The sequence below is a fragment of the Merops nubicus genome, unplaced genomic scaffold (assembly GCF_000691845.1).
Source record: "Merops nubicus isolate BGI_N331 unplaced genomic scaffold, ASM69184v1 scaffold1923, whole genome shotgun sequence".
In the NCBI taxonomy this organism is placed as follows: domain Eukaryota; kingdom Metazoa; phylum Chordata; class Aves; order Coraciiformes; family Meropidae; genus Merops; species Merops nubicus.
In genome coordinates, this window is record NW_008598020.1 from 31649 (window position 1) to 54962 (window position 23314).

Genomic DNA, 23314 nt, shown 5'->3' on the forward strand with positions numbered 1-23314 from the left:
TGTCAGGTAGAGCTGACAACAGCAATTGTTTACCACAGCCCACCTCCTTGGAAGCCAGTGATCATGAGCAGTGCAGCAGGCTGATGTTTGCAAGAGCTCACATCCGAGTGAGACACCCCCATCATCGGGTACTGTGCTGATCCCTATGCTCACTCTGAGAAACTGGGGTGATGAAGGTTGTTCTGAGGGAAAGATGCTTTATGCTGTGCATGACCAGCGCTGACTGCACGCAGCCCTGTGTGTCTCTGTGGCGCAGTTAATAGATAGGTCTCTAAAAACAGATCTATTAGGGCTGTTTCCAGTCAAACTCAGTAGTTTGAATCTAAGAAGACTATTAATCCTGCTAACAGAAGTTGATACCTGCATTTCAACACATGCATTCTGCTGGAGAAGCTGGTGGCTCATGGCCTAGCCAGGTGGACTCTTGGCTGGGTTAAAAACTGGATGGATAGCCAAGCACAGAGAGTTGTGGTGAACTGAGTTAAATCCAGTTGGAGTCCAGTCACGAGCGGTGTCCCTCAGGGCTCAGTTTTGGGACGAGTCCTGTTTAGTATCTTTATCCATGACCTGAGTGAGGGGATCAAGTGCACGCTCAGTAAATGTGCAGATGACACTAAATTTAGTGGGACTGTTGATCTGCTTGAAGGTAGGAAGACTCTGCAGAGGGATCTGGACAGGCTGGAGCAACGGGCTGAGGTCAGTTGTGTGAGGTTTAACAAGGCAAGTGCTGGGTCCTGTGCATGGGTCACAATAACCCCAGAGAACACTACAGGCCTGTGGAGGAGTGCCTGGAAACTGCCTGGTGGAAAGGGACCTGGGGGTATCGGTGGACAGTTGACTGAACATGAGCCACCAGTGTGCCCGGGTGGCCAAGAGAGCCAACAGTATCCTGGTTTGTATCAAAAATGGTGTGACCAGCAGGAGTAGAGAGGTGATCATGCCCCTGTACTTAGCAGTCGTTTGGAACACGGTGCTCAAGGTATGGTCAGTTTTGGGCACCACAGGGTAAGAAGGACACGGAGGTGCCGGAGCTGGTCTAGAGAAGGGCAATGAGGTGGGTGAGAGAGCTGGAGAACATGCCTTAGGAAGAGCAGCTGAGGGAACTGGGGTTGTTTAGCCTGGAGAAGAGGAGACTGAGAGGAGACCTTACTGCTCTCTACAACTACCTAAAAGGAGGTTTTAGTCAGGCTGGTGTTGGTCTCTTCTCCCAAATTACTGACGATAGGATGAGGGCAAGTGGCCTCAAGTTGCGCCAGGGAAGACTTCGATTAAATATTAGGAAGAATTTCTTCACTGAGAGAGTGGTTAGGCACTGGAATGGACTGACCAGGGAGGTGGTGGAGTCATCATCCCTGGAGGTGTTCAAAAAATGAGTGGATATGGCATTTGAAGCTATGGTCTAGTGGTTAGGGAAATGCTGGGAGGAAGGCTGGACTTGATGATGCTGGAGGTCCTTTCCAACAATGGAGATTCTATGATTCAATGTAACTTGCAAACAATATGAAAATCAGATTACCATCTGATGTACCATCTTGTACCTCTACAGCCCTGTCAGACAAGATGGATGTATTTCCCCCTTGATTCCCTGATAGGTACTCACCCGACTCAGGCTGGATGGTTGGACATCAACTAGCCTTGGAGACAGCAAGCCAGCTACAAGACACCTATTGTAGCTATCGTGAATGGCTTCACTTATTGAAGGACCAGATTTCTTCAAAAAATTCAAGGTCTGAAACATCAATCAAAAATTTCAAATTAAGGCAGCAATATTATTCAGTCTGGTTCTGGACAACCACTATGAGAAATAATACAAATGTTCACTTAAACTGTCAGGAAGTTTGCACCAGTAATATGCTTTAGGTTAGCAATATGAATAAGCATTACGATGTAGAGTCTTAATGATGGCACCCAAACTAACACCTACACTTTACTTAAAAAAAAAAAAATCCTGTAAAAAAACACTTCAGCCTTTGCAATGCTTATTTTCTAGCTTCTCTGTCAATACATAGGACTCCTTCTCCCTGAACACTGACACAAAACACATTCTATATAAGCTTAAACTAATACACAACTTTAAATCACACTTAAGAACTTTTCTATGCTTGTCTGTGCAGAAGCCAATTTATGTTGGCAATATTTACTGAGCTGAAATTTAATTCAAAATTATTTGTCACAATCTGTGCAAGTGTCTCAGAAGTTAAAATGTGGCCAAATTTGGGTGAAAGTTTTCATTTCTTCTAAAATAGCTCAAGAATTTTTTCCATTGCCTTCATTCCAATCCTCCCTTTTCAAGTTAACAGGGACCAAAACCTTAACTCAAGACTACACAGGCAGTTCAACTGATGGGTGATAAAATAGCAATAGCTTTCCCTGACTTGCACAACATTTTTGTTCTTGCTCCAAAAGCAATGTTATACTTCTTTCTAGACATTCAATCCCTGCTCATGCTTCAATAGGACATAACAGTAATTTCACAGACCCGAGCGCAGATCTAATTTGCCATTTGCACAGAACTGGCAGCATACAATTGCAATTATGCATGTGGATGCACAGGATGAGTGTGAAATGGTCTCTGACACTGAAAGCAGTGCAATAGAAAACCTAGGAAAGGTCCATCTCTTGATGTTCTCAGTAAAGATGCAGCAAAAGATTACCTCCTTCTGGAAGCCGGTGCAAGTCATATGAACCACTCCCGAGTTCAGCAAGCACGTACCATCTGCAGAAACAATGAACGTCTGACAACCTTCCATACTCTGACACTTACATTATCACCAGTTTACAGTTTTTAAATGGCAATATCTGGAAAGAAATAACCGAGTACCCATTTTCTTCATCAGATCACCTACAAACTTTTAAACAGAAAACAAAAAAAGTCCAAAACAAAACACCACACAACAAAACTGTTGTGTGTAGAAATTTTATCTCTAGTGCTATCCAGGTGCTGTGCTTTGAGCTTCACTTCAAAGTCATTTCATTTTATGACCACCACCACTTCACAGGCTACATTACAGAAGAACCAAACCTCAAAACTCAGCGGGCTGTCAGATGTGTTTCACAATATTAAACACCTTGTTAGTACAACATAATCAGAGGTGGGTTTGGGGGATTTGGGGCTTTTTCATTTGGTTTTTGAGTGAAAAGCAATGAACAAGAGAACTAACAAATGCCATCTGATGTCAATTTAAGCTTATCCCTATTAAAAGCAGTGAAATACCTACCAAAATTATATGTGCTTGGATTAAAAAACTGCTCAGGTGGCGGATAAGAAGGAGGAACTCCCCGACTGAGACTCCGCTCATGTACCAGAATATCCAAAATGAGGTTTGGAGAAGTCATGCTTATTACAGTATCCAGTGACCACAACGCAAAATAGGGGCAATCATGAAGGAATTCTTCTGGCCTTAAGAAAAACAAGTGCATAAACTTAAATGCCAACTTTCAAATTAATTATTAGTAGGGATACTGAAAACAACTTAATAAAAATCTACCTTAGTGAATCTGGCATTTGAGCGTGATACCAGCGATTAATGTCAAATACACCCAAATAAGTAGATGGTTTTCCCTGACCATATGTATTCACTTGCCAACTGAAGATTGATACGCTGGTGTCAGGAGATATTACTGTAAAAGACAAGACATTGTTTCTCATTTATAGAAAATACGATATAGCTGACATCTTGAAAAGACCACTTGCGACTTTGGCTTAATTCTGTTACATCACTCTTGAAACATAACACTTCCTAAGAATGATTAAAAAAAAAAAAAAGCAGCAAACATCTGAGATTGGTTTCAGTCATAGTGGCCTTTTTTCTTTTTCAAATTGTACCAGTTCTTAGCGAAATGAGAGACAACTACTAGCTAATTAAGTTTTCCATACAATAAGAGTTGACAAGACATTTAGCTAGATGAACAGCTAAGCAAAAAAAGAATATGCTAGAACACATACATAGCTACTTTTCTAAAGCATACAAATAATTACTGCATACACTTGCATCACTCAGCTGGTATTATTATCTTCCAGATTTGACTCAATTACATGTTTTAAGAATAGCTCATTTCCAGTATATTCAGAATGAAAGAACACAGTTATCATATGAAATGAATTTTTTTAAAAAAACTCAACAGGAAATTCAAATAAAGATTTTAGCATAAAACATTCTATGTTATACTCCAGCTGTCAGCAAGTGGAATGGTCTGCCTTCTCTGTGGACAATGCATTCTCTAGATCTAAGTACAGTATGTCACGTATCATCTACCCTACCAGAGAACAAGACCACACTATGTTTGGCAAAATGTTTCTCTGTTGAATTCATGGTTATCATTTAGAGGTCCTCACGCACTCTACTATGTTTCACTGTGAACTTCTGTGTCATTTCAGTTTTCTTAGCTGCTGGAACTGCTTTGGAAGGTACCAGTTATTTTCACCATTCAGAACACACCTTCATTGCTAACCTCAATACACACCAAACAGAAGCTCATGTGTCTTGAGAACTTGTAGATCCCGAATAAAAGCCACTTCAAAATCATCAGAAAAATTACAGTTATATCTCCATGTCTCACACTTCATACAAAGGACACAGAAAGGTTCTTTTGTTATTTTGTTTTTCAGATATGGGGGAGGGTTGTTTCCACCAAATTCTGAGAAGGCAGTCTCCTCAGAAACATGAAACAAGTTGAGAAAATCCAAAGACATTATCAGATTTTGCCACACTGTAATAGAGGATGGTGTAACAAACGAGATGGAAGTTGCTGCTTTGGGAACACGTCAAAGAAAATGATACAGAAGCAGCCTAGAAACATTAAACAAGTGTTGTCTCTGCAAAATCACACATAAGTTAAGGGTAGTAAGAAGAGAGAAAAGCTGAATAATGCAGCAGAAACAAAAGACTATGAAAGTTACCACTGCAGCAGCCTCAAAGATATGGTCAGAGCATAACTGTAATTTGTAAACCCAGAGACAGGCACTTAATTGCTGCAAGTTAATGAAAGACGCCATAGGAGTTTTAACCATGTATACAGACAAAGAAAGCTGTTTCCTTAGAAACCTGTAGATATAGGAAACTATTAGGTTTAGAAAGGAAAAAAATGGACAGGCAGTTAATGGAATCATATAATCAGTTAGGTTGGAAAAGACCTTTAACATCATTGAGCCCAACCCAACACTGCCAAGTCCACCACTAAACCATGTCCTTAAGTGCCACATCCACATGTGTTTTAAAATAGCTGCAGGGACACAACCAGTTCTTTGGGCAGCCTGTTCCAACACTTGTCATCCCTTCTGATGGATAAGTTTTTCCTACTATCACATCTAAACCTCTGCTGGTGCCATTTGAGGCTGTTCCCTCTTGTCCTATCACTCATTACCCTGGAGAAGACATCGACCCCCACCTCACTACAACCTCCTTTCAGGTAGCTGTAGAGGGTGATAAGGTCTCCTCATGTGCATCTTTTTCTCCAGGCTAAACAACCCCAGTTCCCTCAGCTGCTTCTCAGAAGACTTGTTCTATGGACCCTTCACCAGCTTTGTTGCCCTTCTATGGACACATTCCAGCACCTCAATGTCCTTCTTTTACCGAGGGGCCCAGAACTGAACACGATATTCAAGATGCACCCTCACCAGTGCTGAGTCCAGGGTGACTATCGCTTCCCTCATCCTGCTGGCCACACTATTTCTGATACAAGCCAGGATCCTGCTGGCCACCTTAGCCACTTGGGCACACTGCTGCCTCATATTCAGCTGGCTATCAACCAATACTCCCAGGTTCTTTTTCACCAGGCAGCTTTCCAGCCTCTCTTCTCCAAGCCTGCAGTGTTGCATGGGGTTGCTGTGACTCAAGCGCAGGACCCAGACCTTGGCCTCACTGTTCACACAACTGCCCTCAGCCCACTGATCCAGCCTGTCCAGATCCCTCTGCAGAGCCTCCCTACCCTCGAGCAGATCAACACTCCCACCCAACTTGGTGTTGTCTGCAAACGAGGGTGCCCTTGATCCCTCGTGCAGATCACTGCTAAAGATGTTAAACAGAATTGGCCCCACCACTGAGTCTGGGGAACACCACTTGTGACCAGCCACCAACAGGATGCAGATACAGACATAGGTTTGAACAAGGGAAAAACAACACAGGTAACAATCCTAAGCAATGAAGAAAATTATCTTATTGTTAATAATAATACAGTTGGAGGGATAAAACAACTGACCAGCATTCTACAGATGGCCCAACCATACAACACTAGAGCATATCAGCAAGCATAAAATAAAAAGTTGTTTTTTTCCTTGAAGAAGTCCCACAAAGTAAGCACACAACTTTTCATTTTAAATAAACCCAACAAGCTAGTCTATATAGATATTTAAGACTTTCAGTCAGCAGATTCCAAACCCATTAATTTGAGAACAAACCTTCATTAACGCTATCCTCTCTGTCAACATGGTTGCGAAATTTTTCTACAGTCTGACAGCTGAGTAGCTTGGTATTGCTGGTTGGTCCTCTCAAGGGGAAGATTCCACCTGTGAGATCTAAGCTGTACCTTTCGTCACAGTATTCCAAACCCTGGGGAAAAAATAAAAGGACAGAACATGTCATTCTGAGGTAAAAACATACATTCTACCTAAATACAAAAAAATGTACATATTACACATACATATATATTATACTGTGTCTTTCCCATTAGCTTATTTCTGACTGCAAATAGGAACGTCAGATGTACAAGAGAAGAATTAGGTGTCAAATCATAACAGACAAGTTTTGCTGCAAAGAAAAAAAATTAGTGTTTCCCTAGCTAAGATCTGCTCTGAAGCATGCACAATCCATTCTCTTTATCAAGTAATTTGGCAATAACAGACAAGCACAGAGTAGATAAGAAAAATTAAAAAATCTCTTTGAAAAGCTAGCGTGAAGCCTACACAAAGAATCTCATTTTTACTGTAGAATTAATAATCAAACAATTTTAATAAAAGATGTCCTGAGCAAGAAGTCCACCATTCCAAAAGACAGTTTAGCCAAATAAAGTATTAAGACTCCATAAACCTCTCAGAGATTCATTTCAACAGCTAGAAATTCCAACTTCTATTCATATATGAAGAGCTGGTCCCCCAAAAAGCTGGGGCAAAGGGGAAGGGGAAAAGAATATAAAAAAATTCCTGCCTAAGAATAATTCTCAAACGAGACAGTGTATTTTAAATTTCCCACATTGGGACAAGCAAATCAACATTAAGCAACTCCATTAAATGAAAGATATTGAGTACTGACTTTATTGACCAGTAAAATAAGATGACCATTTTCAAGTGACCATCTCTGTCCATCTCTAAGCCTCGTGTAGGACAAAGGTAAAGATGTGCTCCATGACCATGGTCTGATGTACTAGATTTAGCAACTGCTAGGATGGTATAAAAAAGACCTTTGAAAGCATGGCTGAAACATATCTTTCTGTTTAATTACTTAATTACAGACTTAAACCACCCTTGAAGGCAATGAAGACAAGTTTGACACATATTTATGAAGAGACAGCGCCACATGTTCCAAAAGTCCTATTTGTGACTTTTTACCGAGACACAAAGTCAAAGATGCACTCTCTCATAGACTCAAGTCTGATTCCTGCAAAGTAAAGCACTGCTGTAGTAGGCAAGTCTTTCAAGGTCCTATGAACTCTGTCCAAAGATCAAGGGTCAGCCGTAGATTCCTCCTTGTCTACTCAAACTTGGCCTGGCAACTGGGACCAACTCTTAATTTTCTGCCACAAAGATGGACAAGAAATGGGACCTCAATCAGCCATGTAGGCAGACAGTCATGTAGTACTGACCAACCTGTGACTGCAAGGAAGTGTTCTGAGATGAAGAGTGTCCACTGTAGAGTAGATATCCTGTCCTAATGCATCCCCTAATAAATTTGGGGTTTGGGAGTTGTTTGGCAGTTTGATTTTGGTTTTTTTTTTGGCAGCAAGTGTTATCAGGTGCTGGTATGAAGCTACATGTGTAAGTGGCTCATCTGGAAGCTGGCTGAAGAACCTGTCTTTGTCTTCCCAAAGGGTCCAGCTGTTTAGGTCTCTTCAACTACCTCGAACAGGAAGCAATCTGACAATCTTCCACAACACTCATCACAGGGCAGCAGAAACAGCAGAGGCGCAAAAGATCTCAAATCCAGAGACTGGTGCCTGACATCTAGAAGCCTGTGAATGTGTTACTGGTTGCATAGTCTGGAGAGGGTTAAAAGTCTCACATGAACTACACCACAGCCCCCTCAGGTCACAAACACATTAATCACTTTGCATTGTTTTGTAAAGAGCATCAACTGGAACTTCTAGTAGACCCATTTTTAAAGGGTGATGAAACATTTCAACGCTCTGAGGTAAGAACTGACACTCAGCACATCTTATTCAGGAAAATAAGATGACCAAAACAAAGAATTGCTGAATAGTAAAAAGTTCTATATTTTAACATTAAAGTGTTGAGACAGAACGAAGTAGCCACAAGAGAAATGGATACAGGCAACTGCTTTTTTTTCCTCCAGAGAAGCACACAGTACAAGGTACTGTCTTTGCCATTGCTAAGACTGTAGCTGATAATAACTTTTGAAAGAGTATAAAACAAAGCAGAAGTTCAAAAGTGAAACTGGAGGAAGATTAAAGAACCTTTCTGCTACCAACCTGCCAAAGTGCCTAGAGCACTACAAGAGATGCAGAAGTGTACTGCAAGCAAAAGCCCTTTTAAAATTAGGAAAAACAATCAGGGTGCTCTGTTCCTCTAGAGCATTATATATTTATATAATAAAAAAATGCACATCAAAAAGAGATGACATCCATATTTAAAGCACACTGAATTACCTGAAAATATTTCTATTTTTTCCCAAACACTTAACCTTTACTTATTCAAAAGCAACACTTAAAAATGAAGTAGGAGTTTTCCTATGAAGAACGGTCAAAATGTTAACTCATTCAAAAAAATAAAATCAAAGCACACAGGCTCTATATAAAAACAGAGTACCACAATACAAGAATCACACCCCTATTTCATTCCATACCTATTTGAGAATATGTAAGAGAAAAGTATCAAAATAGGAGGAAAGAATTGCTCTGAACTAAGATTACTTTCCTCTCAGATTTTGGAAGAGTTCCAAGCATATTACTGAATAGAATTAATTATACATGATACAGATCTATCTTATGTCTGTTAGATATGAGATATCATGATACCTCATCTGTATTTTAAACACACCTCTGCAGCCAGTTCTGAAGATTTATGTATACTCTTCTGACTGAATCATACCACTGCTTACTGTACATTTATGTATTTTGCTGGCTTTAAGAGTCAATTTCACATCTAATCCAGCCAAAAAAGTAGAAAGAGTTATCTTTATAGCTACTAAGTTTCAGGATCAAAATTAAGAAACATTATCAGCACATTTCGCTTGAAGTCCAGCTGGCAGAGCTCAAAAGAAGAACAAGAATATATAACCAAAGATCAGGGAAGAAGAAAGCTACATGACTGTAATTTACAAAAAAATTACAGAAGCTTATTCAAGTATGCAGTCTGGTTAAACAAAGCTATTCAAAGCCCTATCTTCTCTTCCTACACGCCACTGATTTGGTGTTAAAATTAAGACCAATTCTATTTGTAAAAGCTGCCTCCTCTTCAGGAACTGAATTTGTACGGGCTCTTTGCAGATGCACATACTCAGAACACGTGACACTGCCGTATGAAATTGTATGACTCGTTTCCCAGAAGTATGGAAAAAGGCCATGCCTAAGACGACAAAGCAAAAGTTTTTTTTGCTTTCTAGTCAGCTCTGAATTTTGATGGTAAATAGGAGTCCTGCAAACTTAACTTGATCGTCTTGTAGAGCATATTACTATTTTCACCTTTTCACATACGTGTCTTACCTCGTACATGACTTGTCCTGATGCCAAGCGTTTTCTGTCACCAAATGCTAACTGCAGCAGATGTAAACTCACAACATCACCTTCACTGGAAAAGGTATAAATTATGAAATTTGATTACAAAGTTGCTTTACAGTAATCTTTTTATTTGAACTACACTGAAAATTTCTTAGTAGCATGCTCTTGAAAAAAAAGCCAAACACACCAACCAACCCCCCAAAAAACCCGAAAAAACAGCCAACCAAACAAACCAAAAACCATTGCTTCCCAAAACTTGGTCATATGTAGCTGCTAAAACACAAGCAAGGAAGTTTTGACACTAGCAACTTCATGGGCAAACGCTACCCATACAATCTGGAAGCTTGAATGTTGTATAGACTGAAAATTGTTGGAAATAGTTCTTCACCCTGGAGAGTTCTTGATCAAACTTGCTTTCATGTCAACCTCAAGAAAAGACTGCTACTTTATGAACAAATGAGCTGGTTAAATACTTCTCTGATGCCAAGGCATCTTTCTCCCCCTTTCTTTCCCACTCAAGTTCCAGTCCCTCTCTTGCATGCACTGCACCCTTCCACAGTCTGGTGTGATCCATTACACAGCAGGAAGCCATTGACTTTTCTGCCAAGCAGTGATCATTTTCTGCCACACAAATTGAACTGGCTCACGAAGGCTCCCAAAACTGCTGAAATTGGCATGAGGTAAGAGCCAATACTCTCACCTCCCTCCTTTAGGGACAGCAGGCTATTTTATCAGCATATGTAATGATCTACATCTGCTGCCTCAACCACTTTTAATGGTATTTTAATACCAAGCTGCAAATATGAAGCAAATCATGAAGCAGGCATCAGGAAACAAAAGGAAATTATTTAAGAATGCAAGCACCAACATATAAAGCCATTGCTGCTTTGCCTTCTTTCAGAAGGTAGAAGCTAGTAGGTCCCTCTTCACATCTGTTAAATCCTGCAAAAACTGCATTGTAAGCTTAACACCTTCTGTACCTACATCTCCTTAACAGCTAAATAAATACAAATACACATGTATCAACTGTATGTGAACAAGTATTCAAAAAAAATAAATCAGTGGCTTATAGTAAGCTTTTATTCACCTTTCTTGTGTAGACTGAACAGCCCACAAGTAGCAACAATTGCGAGGATCATTCTCAGGCTCTTGAAAAGTGACAGCATAGACAGGAATCCTTCCTCCTTCAAGCTGAGAGTGGTGCCTGCAGGTTTAGAAAAAAAAAAGAAAGGTGAAAAAAGCTGAGTATTCTACTGGCTCTAACTGTTTGTAGAAGGGTAAAAAGCATCTTCTGAGAAAAGAGCACCTGACATGCTTATTGCCAAATTACAGAAGATCATACTTCTATCTCAAACAAGTGAGTCAAGGAAGCGACTACTTTCTATCCAACAGCCAAGAGGTGAGGAAGTTACTGTCCACCACATGCAATAACCTGGGTTTATGTCCACCTCTGCCTGAGGAGGAGCAGCAACATAAAGGATCACTTCAGCTGCCAGGCAAAAGATTGCTCCTACTGTTGTAGCCCACTTCAATACTGAATTTAAAATGCATATCTTCTGAACAAATTTTAAAAAGCACCAAAGAGAAGTAATTTCTCTTCTCTTTATTTGGACTATGTAAAACATTTTTCTTCCAGACTTGTGAACTTTATTTGTACCTTGACAATCTGTTCTCACCACCTAATTATTCGTATTCCTCCACTGTCTATTTATGCATCCAGTAGTTTCTGGTGAGTCACTGCAGATCTGCTTAAGTGAATCTCTATCTAAATTGGGTCAAATATTTCAAGCGAGATTGCTCTTTGGCAAGCTTAAAATTATCTCTTAATTTTTCTGTTGCTTATAAATTTACATGTCCCTTACTTTCATCTCCAAGTGTTCCAAGCAAAATCTAATCCACATGCATCACTGCCTTGGAATGGGTCAATCCACTATTTCAGTCAAGGCTGAAATGTAGGAAAGACATCTTTTCAGGCAGAGATCAGCTATTGATTGTTTACATCTCACTAGTTTCATCCTGGACACTGAAGAATATTATCACCAAAATCACACTACTAACAAATGTACAACTCATGCCCTAATTGCAGTAACTGCTTCTGAAAATTAATTTCTAAAATCTATTTCATCAAAATATGCACATTTCCTGGGTGCACTGAATACTATGGATAGAACAAACTCTCACAAACAATCAGCTCTATGACACCCTAACTGCTTGACAGAACCCAAAGGAGAACCCTTTCCACAATTCCTCAATCCATTGGTACAATAAAGGAAACACTCCTACTCCAGCGGGGAGAAGGTGGTCCACTTAACCCATGTATGACTTAACAGTTACTTCAGAAGAGGATTTCTAAACATTCTAAGATGATACTCACAGCTTCAGTCCCTGAAAAAGTTCTCTTTAAACTAACATGAGTAAAAAACTGAGACACCAACACCTCCAGCCATGGTCAAAAAAGCCTACTTACTCCCTTTTCAAAGTCTTCATATTCCATAGGGACAGGTAGCCATCTGAAAAACCCACAACGAGCTGATTGCTTCTGCTTATATAGCACAGGGCTGATACAGCTGTTCCTGAAGGATTTTGTAATTGAAAACAGAGGTGTCTCCCTTGTCTGGTCACATTTTCTCTTCTTTGTGGAACTTCAACAGGAATTCGAGTGACAACTTCCAGATCTACACACAAAAAAACCCACACAATAAATGAATGTGTTAAGCCATTTGGGTTACCTTTTAAATACTGATGTGACAACACAGAATCTAATTCCATAAACACAGGCAAAATATCCATTTCTGTGACACTTCTTTTCCTATTGCCATTTTGTATGTTTTCGAAGAGCAGAAGAACTCTGATTGGACAGGTATTCTCTCTCCTATCTCAAAACCAGGTGAAAGTGTAACTTTCATAAAATAAATTACTCTTGTACTTTGTAAATGAGGAGTTTGGGCCTCATGATGAAGCTGTCTGAAGTGGCATCAACTGCTGAAGCAACTGCTGCAACAGCCAAACAGTCTACACAATTCTCAATACACAAATCAGAAATTTCATTTGTGCAAACACTTGATTTCTGATAAGACAGATTTATTTTATAAAACAAGCCTAAAATTTGCCCCAAGTCAATTCACAGAATCAGAAGAACATTCCCAAGAAACAAACACCTCAGGCAGGTGCACTGACTTGGATGGTAAAATTCCCACACCTGACCAACAAGAATCCTAGTGACGTAGGGATCGTGGTACGAGGGGGGCATTTACAACATCAGGAGTACTAAGCCACTCCTATTTTTAATGAGTTCAGGACAATAGGATTTCAAACCACCATCTGTAATCAGTAGTCATAAATGTCTATACACGGGTATCTTCAAAGTGGCACGCATATTTTTAAATTCAAGTCTAAAAAAAATGCAACCTCACCTGATGCTTCTATTTCATTCTGACTGCAAGATAGATCATCCAAACAAAGGTCAACCAGAAGCAGATGACCAACATCTGTAGCCACTGCTGCCACTCCAAAGAGCCATCGCAGGCTCTGATGTAGGTGCCGCGTGCTCACACTCGCTCCCCCGTGATTCGTTATGGGTTCTATGGCTGTTACCTACAGGAAAACTGCAAGTTAACGTTTGTTTGACAAGCTAAACAAAAGTCATGCACAAGTGAAGCCAGAATTAGCACATCAGAAAACAGAAAATAAATACAGGATCAGAAGACTTAAAAACAAAACACTGTTTTCAATTATACCAAGAAAAAAAGAAAAAAAAAACAACTGTTAGCACCTTCCATCCCATGTATTTCCTACTCTTACTTACTTACATTACCTTCAGCTTTATTAAACGGTGCATTCTGTTATTACAGCTTGCCAATTTTTATCTGCTACTTAGAAATAATTAACTCCAAGAAAACACCAAGTCCATTACAGGCAAGAAACTTTATCATATTTAAGGGACTTAAGTAAGAAACACAAAACTAAATATAGTTCTCCCACTGCTCACAGCCCATCAGCACTGCAATACAGTCCATGCCTTCTTTGCCAAACGGGTATTAAGATAAACCATGGCTGCAAGTCAGATGAGACAGCAGTCAAGTTGCATGGCAGACACCCCATTTCCATGGGAATGAAACATTTAGAAAGGGTTAAAAGGGAGGCACTAGCTTAGTAAAATTTACACTAGCCCTCATTTAAAATAAAAATAGCAACCAGATGCAGTAAGCAAAGCTTAAAAATGCACACCAGTACTTTTATGAATGTCAACAAAAATTTTAAAAGCCAGCTGGAAACAACGGCAAGAACAGCAGGTTGTTAGGTAAAAAGCTAACTCCAGGTGAGGAAGAAGCCCACACTGCTCTGCTCTGGAACATGTGAATCAGTCCCCTGGCAGCTGCACAACAAGGTGCAGACAGACCTTTCAGCACCTGCAGCACAGCCCAGCACAACACTGAGGCCATGGCACAGGCAGAGGCACACAGACTCCTGCGCTGAGGCTACACAACAGAAGACGACAGGCTGCCCTTCAGCTGCCTTGGAAAATGCCACACAACAAGAACAGGAAGCTTCACTTCAACAGCAAAGTTTCACATGAAAATAAAGAACTGAGCATCACAAAGAGTCTTTTTTTTTTTTTCCCTTCACCTCGAGAGGTAGGGAAAAATAACCAAGCCCCTAAGCCTCAAAGTCTTGCCCCCTCCCTTATCAAGCACCTGCTATGACTACACTGCCTAGCAATCCACTACAGAATTTACCCTTCATCTTGGTCACAACAACTCTAAGCTTAAAATTACCTATAGTAACTTAGACAATTTAATTTTGTTTAGGACTTAATCAAATTGAATTTGCAAGCCTCTCTGCTACTCACAGGACCGTCAAAAGCATTTTGATTGTTCAGATTCTTGCTGCTCCAAGTCCTGCTGACTGTGACAAGGACAGCAGAAATACTGAACATATCTTGCCGCAGAACTAACCAAAGTTCAAGTGTTGCTTCCAGCTTCTTTTTCTAAGATTTTTTTGTTGTTGTTGTACTTCAAATGATTCTTTTCTATTTTTTCAAAGTCTTCCAAAAATGTTTCCCAGTTTTAAAACTTCAGTTTTCCACAGAAGCTCCTGAAACTGCGTAGTTTTCCACTGCACTAGACACTGGCTTTTCATATTCTCCTAGACTACTGCCAGCTCATTCTGGGGATGAACAAAGGAAACTCTTCTCAGCTCACTGAATCTGAATGCTACTCTTCTGCCTCATACAAACCAGGAAAATTTGTGAAAATACTGTTCAATAGTTCTGAAACATACAACCGTTATAAACCAATTTAATATAATCAATGTTTTTAATTCAGATTTGCTTTTACTAGAATCCAATTCAAATAATACTCCATTACCATTTTCAGTTTGCTGCTGGATTTCATATGTATATCCAGAGGGCAATGACAGAGATGCTCCCATAGGGGAAAAAAAAAGAAAAAAATTATGCCAAAATTGTTTCTAAGCTTATGACTTTGGATTTTTTAACTCACACCTTTACTCTCTGAAAGACTACACACCTAACAATAAAAGGCAGTCAGAGTCACTAAAAACACCCTGTATTAATAAACTAATGGCCCGACACCTTGGACAAGAGTTACCCTAAATTAGTGCTAACCTGCACAACGTAGCTGTCCACAAAAGGTACACCTACACAGAAAACAGGCTGGAAATTCAGCCACTCACTAAAGCCTGAAAACAGTAACAAAAAAAACTGCAGAAAGTGATGTTAAGAACACATGTGCATTTTACTGTTAGAAATAAGCATTGTGAAAACTAGAGAAACATTCAGTGAGATTAAAAATACATATTATGTCATCTATAATTTGGAGTATGACTTACAGAATAAATTCAAAGCATACAGACAGTGGCCAAGTGCAAACTTTATCTGCTTGGTTTTGCTTACTCTTTCTCCCACTCACAATTTACAAGTTAGCAGTCCCACTAGCCATACCTGTGTCCTCTCTATGCTGATCCAATTAATCTCAGAACAAAAAGACATAAAGCAAAATGAAAGCAACAGACCAAACACACTTGTTGGCAAGAGCACATTCAGGGCATAAGAGCAAAACTTCACTTAAGTTTTGGCTTCATTCCAAAATTCATAACCTTCATCACACAACAGCAGTCAACTTTTCTCCCCAAGGCTTCTTCCAAGTCACTTTTTTTTTGTGGCATAGAAAAACTCCTTAATACAACAGATAACTACATTTGATTCCAAATTATTTCTGTAGACAGATTCAATATGTGGCACGATTCCTCTTAACCTTCCTTTTCCTATTCCCAGTTTACTTATATTGAAAAAAAAAAAAAATTGAACCAAGCTATGTCATTTTTCACAAACATAATTTACTTATTGGTTATAGGATTATGTCAGCACACAGCTTGCCTTTCCATCTAAAACTCTAGGACTTCTGAAGATGATCAGCAAACAGTGGAGCACCAACCCAACTCTATCTTTAGAAATCACCCCAGTACAAATCCTTACTACTAACAATCACACTCTAGCATCACAAACAGAACTCCACCTGTATTCTAGTAAGTCAAAACAAATCACATTATAGAAAGCTACTTATTTGTTGCAGATTCAAAGATAATAAAAATATAGTTAATCTTGATGCTCTAGTAACTCACACTGTTTCTTATTCACATTCAGATAATAAGACTAGAGGACACTAGATCATTTGAGTTTAGGGGTTATAGAAGGCATAAAAAAAAAATTATTAACATTATACCAGTGTATCCCATCTACAGAAACACAAAATTCAGTGAGCAGAGACATTCAAGGACTGCAGACTGAAAGTCAGTCCTTCAACAATCTGTCAGATAACTCAGTAAATGCTCTTTTTTCCTATCTTAAGTCACATAAAAATGTGTTCTGCTGTAACATCACCTGCTTGCCAGTCCCAGACACATGGGAATGTCTCTAGTCATTGACAGCACAACTATGGAAGTCTGAGATATTTTAAAGACAATACTTCTGTCAGAAATTAACTAGGAAATGTATGTTACATACACTTTAGAACAGTGGTGGGTTTTTTTTAATTTTATTTTTCACTCTGGCCAAAAAAAAAAATAGTTGTCAAAGTCTTTTTGTGAAAGTGGAGAACTATGTGCTTTACAAGAAAACCAGGAAACGCGTTTTACTAACGGTAAACTCAAAAGATAATGGTATGACTTTACATCCAGGCTCTCTTGATTGGGTACTCTGGAGAGACAGGATGCTAATGCAATACAGAAAAAACACCTAAAAAAGAGACACTCCAAAGCTTTTCCTGAAGCAGGACTACGCAGCACCCAACAACATAAAGGCTCTACTTATCTGATTTAAAAGCACCTACCCTTCCTGGGAGAATAACTGCTTTAACCACTCTTGATATGCCGAGGTCGTACAGACAGAGAACGCTTCCTTCTGCTTCTTCCAATCCAACCAGGAGCCCAGTCCTCTTCTGCCAGGAGAACTCCTTGACCACGCGGACGGCGGGAGGCTGCTCGGTGACGCCACTGAAGCGGTAGGCGGAGAGCCGCTCCCCCGTCGCAGAGCTCACCACCTCCAGCTGCGGCCCCCGCGCCAGCCACGCCAGCCCATTTCTCCCTGCGACAGACCACACAGCCAGCTAAAGCAAACTTCCAACAGAAGCCTGAAAAACTGCATTTCTGAATAAAATCACCACCCCTGTCCCTCTCCTTCAATAAAGGAAGAAGAGGAAGACCAATTTACCAAATTCTGGTCCATTACTTAAAATAAATTATCAAAATCTTCAAGCATTACATCTAAAAACAACCACCTTATTATTTTGCATTTATATTGTCATTCGTGCACTCAAGAATTCTCTGTTTGGAATAAAGATTATTAGTGTATAGTCTTTATATCACATTTGGCTAGAAATACTGATAGAAATCATCTAAAAACATAAGGGAAGAAAAGTCTCAAAGCAGACTTCAGATAGAAAAAATATGAACCAATTCTTTCCTACTTTATTAATTTTACTTGATACATGCCTACTTTGGGCAGGGATTTGGACTTCAACAAGAAATTATCGTAAAATGGGCACTGCATGAGTAAATTTAAACTTCTACACATGCTGATCACAGACAGAATTTTAACACATTTTGTTTCACTGAACTACTTCAAACTCAAAGGAAATACTACCTCAGTTACTGCATTTACAGTCATTTAGATAGATGCTACTTGGTCTTAGCAGAAGCCTTGACATCCAGACAGGCACCCATCTCTGCTCCCAGATCACCTAGAAAGTCAACTACCTAATCTGCTTAGCCACTTGCAGCAACTCTCACTGGGTACCCATCTGCATCCTATTAAACACTTTGGAAATATGGCTTAACAGCTCTTCCTTCTGTTTTCATTCAGACTAGAAAAGAGAAAGCAGGGAGTTTGCCTCTACAACACCATACAACTATTTCTGCACGTGATGTTATGATGTCATAGAGCTTGAGCTGGCACAAATAAATACGGCCCAAAACAAAACTATTGTTTTTGAAAACCTTTTATTTAAGTAAGAATTGAGGAGAGCTCACCGACTCAGCATGTTTAAAAAACCATTCTAATAGCACAAGATTGGTGCAGGTTGTTGTAATTTCAAAGCTTAACTAAACAAATATTTTAATATTAACATTTGTCATCCTTAAAACATCCTTTTTGTTCTCTTGAAACCTGATGCATCTTAACAGCACCACTCTGACACAGTTGATACTATGACCCTATGCTTCAAGTAACTTCCAGGACATAATAACTTTATACCAAGACTGAATTTAAAGGAAAATACTCACCTCCAGAAAACTTTCCGCTTAGCACAGAATCTAGAGTTATTTCATCTTCCCCAAGTGCCTGAGTAGTAACCTCTGGAAACTGCAGCAGACTGCTCGTTACCTGAGCTGTTAGGTCTCGCATTCTTCACTGTAAAGAAAAAAAAAAAGGCAAAAATTAGACTCACATCTGCCATAAACATTCCTGAGATTTGAAACATAAGTTCCACCACTATGCAGCAAACAGTCTCCTGTATGTTGCCCTGTAGCTATTTTCATTTAAAAAGTGGCACTCTGGATAGTTTCTGATCACACAGCAGGACAAAAGAAGAATCCTTCCCTTTTCTCACGCCTACAAGATCACTAACAAAAAGTCACACAAAGGTATTGGCAAGATAACAGGAAAAACTGCAAGCTTGTATCTACTCACACAGGTTAGTAGGATGCAACCTGAGAAAAATAATATTTTTAAAAGCTTCACAGTAAGAAGTCTAAGTTTCCATTTGTCCTTTCCCTTAATTTTATAGTTTTCTGTAGCTTTTAAACTGTCTTCTAGTAGACTTCACGTATCATTTTTCTTGTTCATTTTTGCATTTTTATTTTGAACATTAAGCAAAACTAAGTTCCTAACGCCCTTCATTCTCAAAATCTTCCAGAAAATGTACTGTCAATATTTTCACAATACAAGCAATACAGACTTTCATAGCTCATCAATTAGAAAGTAGTTTTCCATACACTTATAATGGAACACAGCACTTCCAAACACTGATTTTTTTTTTTTGATACTTGAATCCTCACATTCCTTATTCCAGTCCTTTCCTTCCTGTTGCCTCCCTGTATCACAACTCTGGAGTATTCTGCAAAAATTTCTAGGCCTTTCAGTTTCCGTACTTCTACAGGTGGTCCTCAAAGAGTTCACATTTCAAGTTCACATGTCAAGACAGATTTTTTTTTTTTCCCTCCCTAGGGAAAAAAAAGCCGAAATTATTTTTAGTTAACAAAAAAATATTTTTTTGTAAATAAGCACAGAGATGTCTGACAAACAAGTCTGCCTGGTTAGCACTTCATCATTAGCAATACCATGCACCACAGTAGCAGCAAGACAGTGTTCAGGAAAGGATGAACAAGTACATTCCAGCAGGGCAGGTAACAGCATTTAAGAAAACTTCTCCACTGCATACTCTTCATGAGTCACCCTGCCTTTGCCACCGCCTACCTGGATGGGCCAAGAGCACAGAACTTCAGGCAGCCAAGCTGAAAATCAGATTTTAAGATATTCTACCAGGGAGATTAGAGTTTAAAAACACATCCCTCACCACCCCAAAATCCCCACCAAATCAGCAAGAATTCTTGTCTGCTGGAAAGCTCACACCTCGACAGTGTAGTCCTGTCTACAGTACACATCAAGTGTGCTTACTGGTCCAATACCAGCAGTGAGAACCATCAGACAAGTAACAGTCCAATCCCTGGACCACTCCTGGAACTTTCCATTTGATCATGCTGCAGTTGTCAACTAGGCAGAAAAGCATGGAGCATCAGGCACGCCCAGGACTGCTCCAGTAAGCCAATGGGCCTTCTACACCACCGTTTTCTAGCCATCTGGCTTGGCAATATGCAAGGTATTGCCAAGGAATAGGCAGATAGGAAGATAAAACCCATAATAAATTATGAACAGTGATCCTGGGGTTAGGTGTTTCACTTCCACCATTCTGCTAAGCTAAACCAAGGATTGCTGGCAAACCATAACGGTGGGGAAGTAGTTCTCCAGAGCTAGGTTAACGGCATGAAGCCTCTCCTTGAAGAGATACCCCCAGCACTAACTGCATCTCTGTGCATTTTGGAAACAATGACTGCAACCACAGTCCTACATCTGTCAGAAATCAGATCAGTGTAAAGCACCATAGGCTTCCTCCATGTGCAGGAATAAACTAGAATCCAACCTCCCGGCTGTATCCTGTACCTCAAAGTGGTCTGGGTACAAGTTGCCCAAATTGCCATCCTTCATTACAAGGTACTTGCAAACATCATGAACTATTTCCAAAGAAAGGATCCTGCCACAAATCACAGACTGATGGCAGACTGTTGGATTAAAAAGCTCTAGAGAAAAAAAAAATAAATTGAGAAACTACATGTTCAAGCAGAATCACACACAGCCAAGTCATGGTTCTTGTAAGTCTGTGCTGATGGCAGTCCATGAAAACCAGTTTCAAAGGCCAACAATGTCACGGGCTCACTGAAGCAAAGGGTACACGGCCAGTCACAGCTGAAGATACAATTCCACAAAACATGTTGACTTTACTGCCACCAAAAGAGAGGCCTTGCTGCCACCTCCCATCTCCTCATCTGCTCTTTTGTTCTACTACTGTATTCCTGTGGCTTACCTTGCACCAACTTGAACACTTTTTAGAGCACTTTATGAGCCAAGTTAGCTCCCTAAGCAGACAGGAAACTAGCCCAACAAAGCACAGAATTTTCCAGGTTGGAGAGTTAAACTGGCTTGGAAAGAGAACGAGCAAGTGTACCAGCTGGCATAAGGAAGAAGGCAGGCCAACGCACTGGGCAGAAGGAGGGAGAATTCATCCATCTTCATTTTGTGGCAGTAAGCCATTAGGGTAGCTCATGCACGTGTGAAACTACAAACTCAGTCTGCAAGGTGAACTAAAAATGCCTTTACTTTTAGAAAGGACACCACCCAAGACACAGGCAGTCAACTTCTAACTCCCTCTTGCAGGTACAGACTTGGGATCTCCCCAAAAAAGGCTGTAGCTGACAGGCACTGTTCTTCCCATCACCCAGACGTGGAAGGTAAAAGGACTTCCAGGAGGTGATACTTGGTGATCAAAGAACAGACAACATGGTATGACACTATTCATACCACATTTTCTAAGGAACCAAGACAAATAGTAGGAAGAAGCCAAAGGAGAAGAAATGGAACAAAACCTAAATTCTTTGGAAGAAAACAGCATCCACTTTATCGAAGAGCAGGTAAAGAAGAGTACTATGGAAGTTTTTATATCGTGTTTAAAGACTGGTTCAATGACATTCTCCCCAGAAAAACAGGAAGCAACTCACAAGCATTGGAGGCGCAGTAGATGGAAAAGACTTTTTCTGCACCTCAATAGTCAGGGTCAGCAAATTTGCACTTTGCCATATTTTACTCCTGCAGAAAGAGGATTCAGTGACTTAGCAGGTAATTTAGTGCATCCCACTGGACCATTTCTTTCCCACTTGGGTGAAAAACCACACCCTGATATTTTAGGGAAAACCTCTGTATTTAATCCCAAACCTAAGTTTTAGTCCAAAGAGCCACTAGCATAACAGAGACAGTCTGTATCAGAATTCTAGTCAGGCTTATTTCACTCAAATCCAGCCTACAGAGTATCTTACAGAATTTGTGCGGACGCTCCACAAGCACAAATCTACATCAGAAGGTGACAAGAAGAAACAATTTCAGCTCTCTATCCCAAGAGCCCCCAATTGCCAAGATCCTGTATCTGATGCAGACCACTGATTTGATCTCTCTTTAAATGAAAAGAACACACAGAACCAACACAGACCAGAATTTGAGACTAGAGCCAGTCCACCCAGCTAGCTCCAGTGGTTACCCTCTAACATGACTACACTTCCATTCAGGAGTTGCAGTCCCTGTCTAACATGGCTAAGCTAGCAAAATTTCCTAAAGTTAGCTCTGAAATTATGCTGCTTGGTGTACCTGAACAGATGTAGGTGTGAAGTGCCTTGGTACAGAACACACACAGAGCCTTCCTAATAGAGGGAGACAGCACTTAACATGTGCAGCCTACCCCAATGGTATAGTATCACACTCTCTCCTGCTAATTTTAAGTATTCCTTCCACCACACAAGCAGAACAACACAACACCAGCAAAGGCTTGTCACCTTTATTTCTCTAGAACTACATCAAACAGCTTTCTAGATAGAAGACACAAAATTAAAGAAGCTCGATTACGTTCATTTCACTGTCCTAAGAAAGAAAACCCCAGGCACATCAATGCAGGCGTATGAACTGATGCATTAAGTGAATGAGGAGCTGTCCTCAGCAGAACAGGCTGCGGTACCGTGTGCCCAAACGCGTGTGACAGCTGCCAGCCAAGGCTGAGACAACCATGGGGAAAGATGGGTCTAAGAAGGCACTTCAACTACCACCTTTAGCCACACACCCCCAAAGGGGTCCAGCTTTCCCGACAGGATTAAATCCTTACAGTTCCTATCATTATACCAAACATGATCAGGAAGCAATTACTAGACCTGAAAGACTAACACCACGCTTCTTCTGCTGGCAGAAGCTCCAGACCTGGAGTCCGGATTTATTAAGGAAAAAAAATCAAGCTCTTGTGTGTAAGTCAGCAACCGTGCCGTGTGCTTCATGCCAAAATCAAAATCGAGAGCCACCACTACCCCCCGGCAAAGGCGCCGGGTTCCTGTAAATCCGTGCGCTCCCCGTTAAACCCAGCCCTCTTCCCGCGACTGCCGCTCTACGCAGATTGCGAATTTCCCGCCTCCTCCTGGAAAACGACACCGAGAGGGGGGAGGGGAGAGGGGGGAAAAAATTTAAGAGAAAATTAGAAGAGCGCAAAAAAACCTCCCAAAAGTAACCTGAAAATCGAGAGGCGGGGGCGTGCGTCGGCCGGGC

General features: G+C 40.4%; 1 protein-coding gene across 1 annotated transcript in view; it reads right to left on the bottom strand.

Moving 5' to 3' along the window:
• AHCTF1 (AT hook containing transcription factor 1) overlaps positions 1 to 18808 on the bottom strand; it is a 42811-nt gene extending 24003 nt beyond the window's left edge. The window contains exons 1-11 of the mRNA XM_008936872.1: positions 18688 to 18808; positions 17238 to 17491; positions 13302 to 13482; positions 12356 to 12563; positions 10976 to 11092; positions 9874 to 9958; positions 6398 to 6548; positions 3489 to 3621; positions 3219 to 3400; positions 2655 to 2716; positions 1601 to 1729 (exon numbers count right to left, since the gene is read on the bottom strand). Of these exons, the coding sequence (XP_008935120.1) occupies positions 1601 to 1729; positions 2655 to 2716; positions 3219 to 3400; positions 3489 to 3621; positions 6398 to 6548; positions 9874 to 9958; positions 10976 to 11092; positions 12356 to 12563; positions 13302 to 13482; positions 17238 to 17491; positions 18688 to 18808 (1623 nt within the window). The remainder of the gene's footprint in view (positions 1 to 1600; positions 1730 to 2654; positions 2717 to 3218; positions 3401 to 3488; positions 3622 to 6397; positions 6549 to 9873; positions 9959 to 10975; positions 11093 to 12355; positions 12564 to 13301; positions 13483 to 17237; positions 17492 to 18687) is intronic.
• Between the last annotated feature and the right edge of the window lie 4506 nt (positions 18809 to 23314).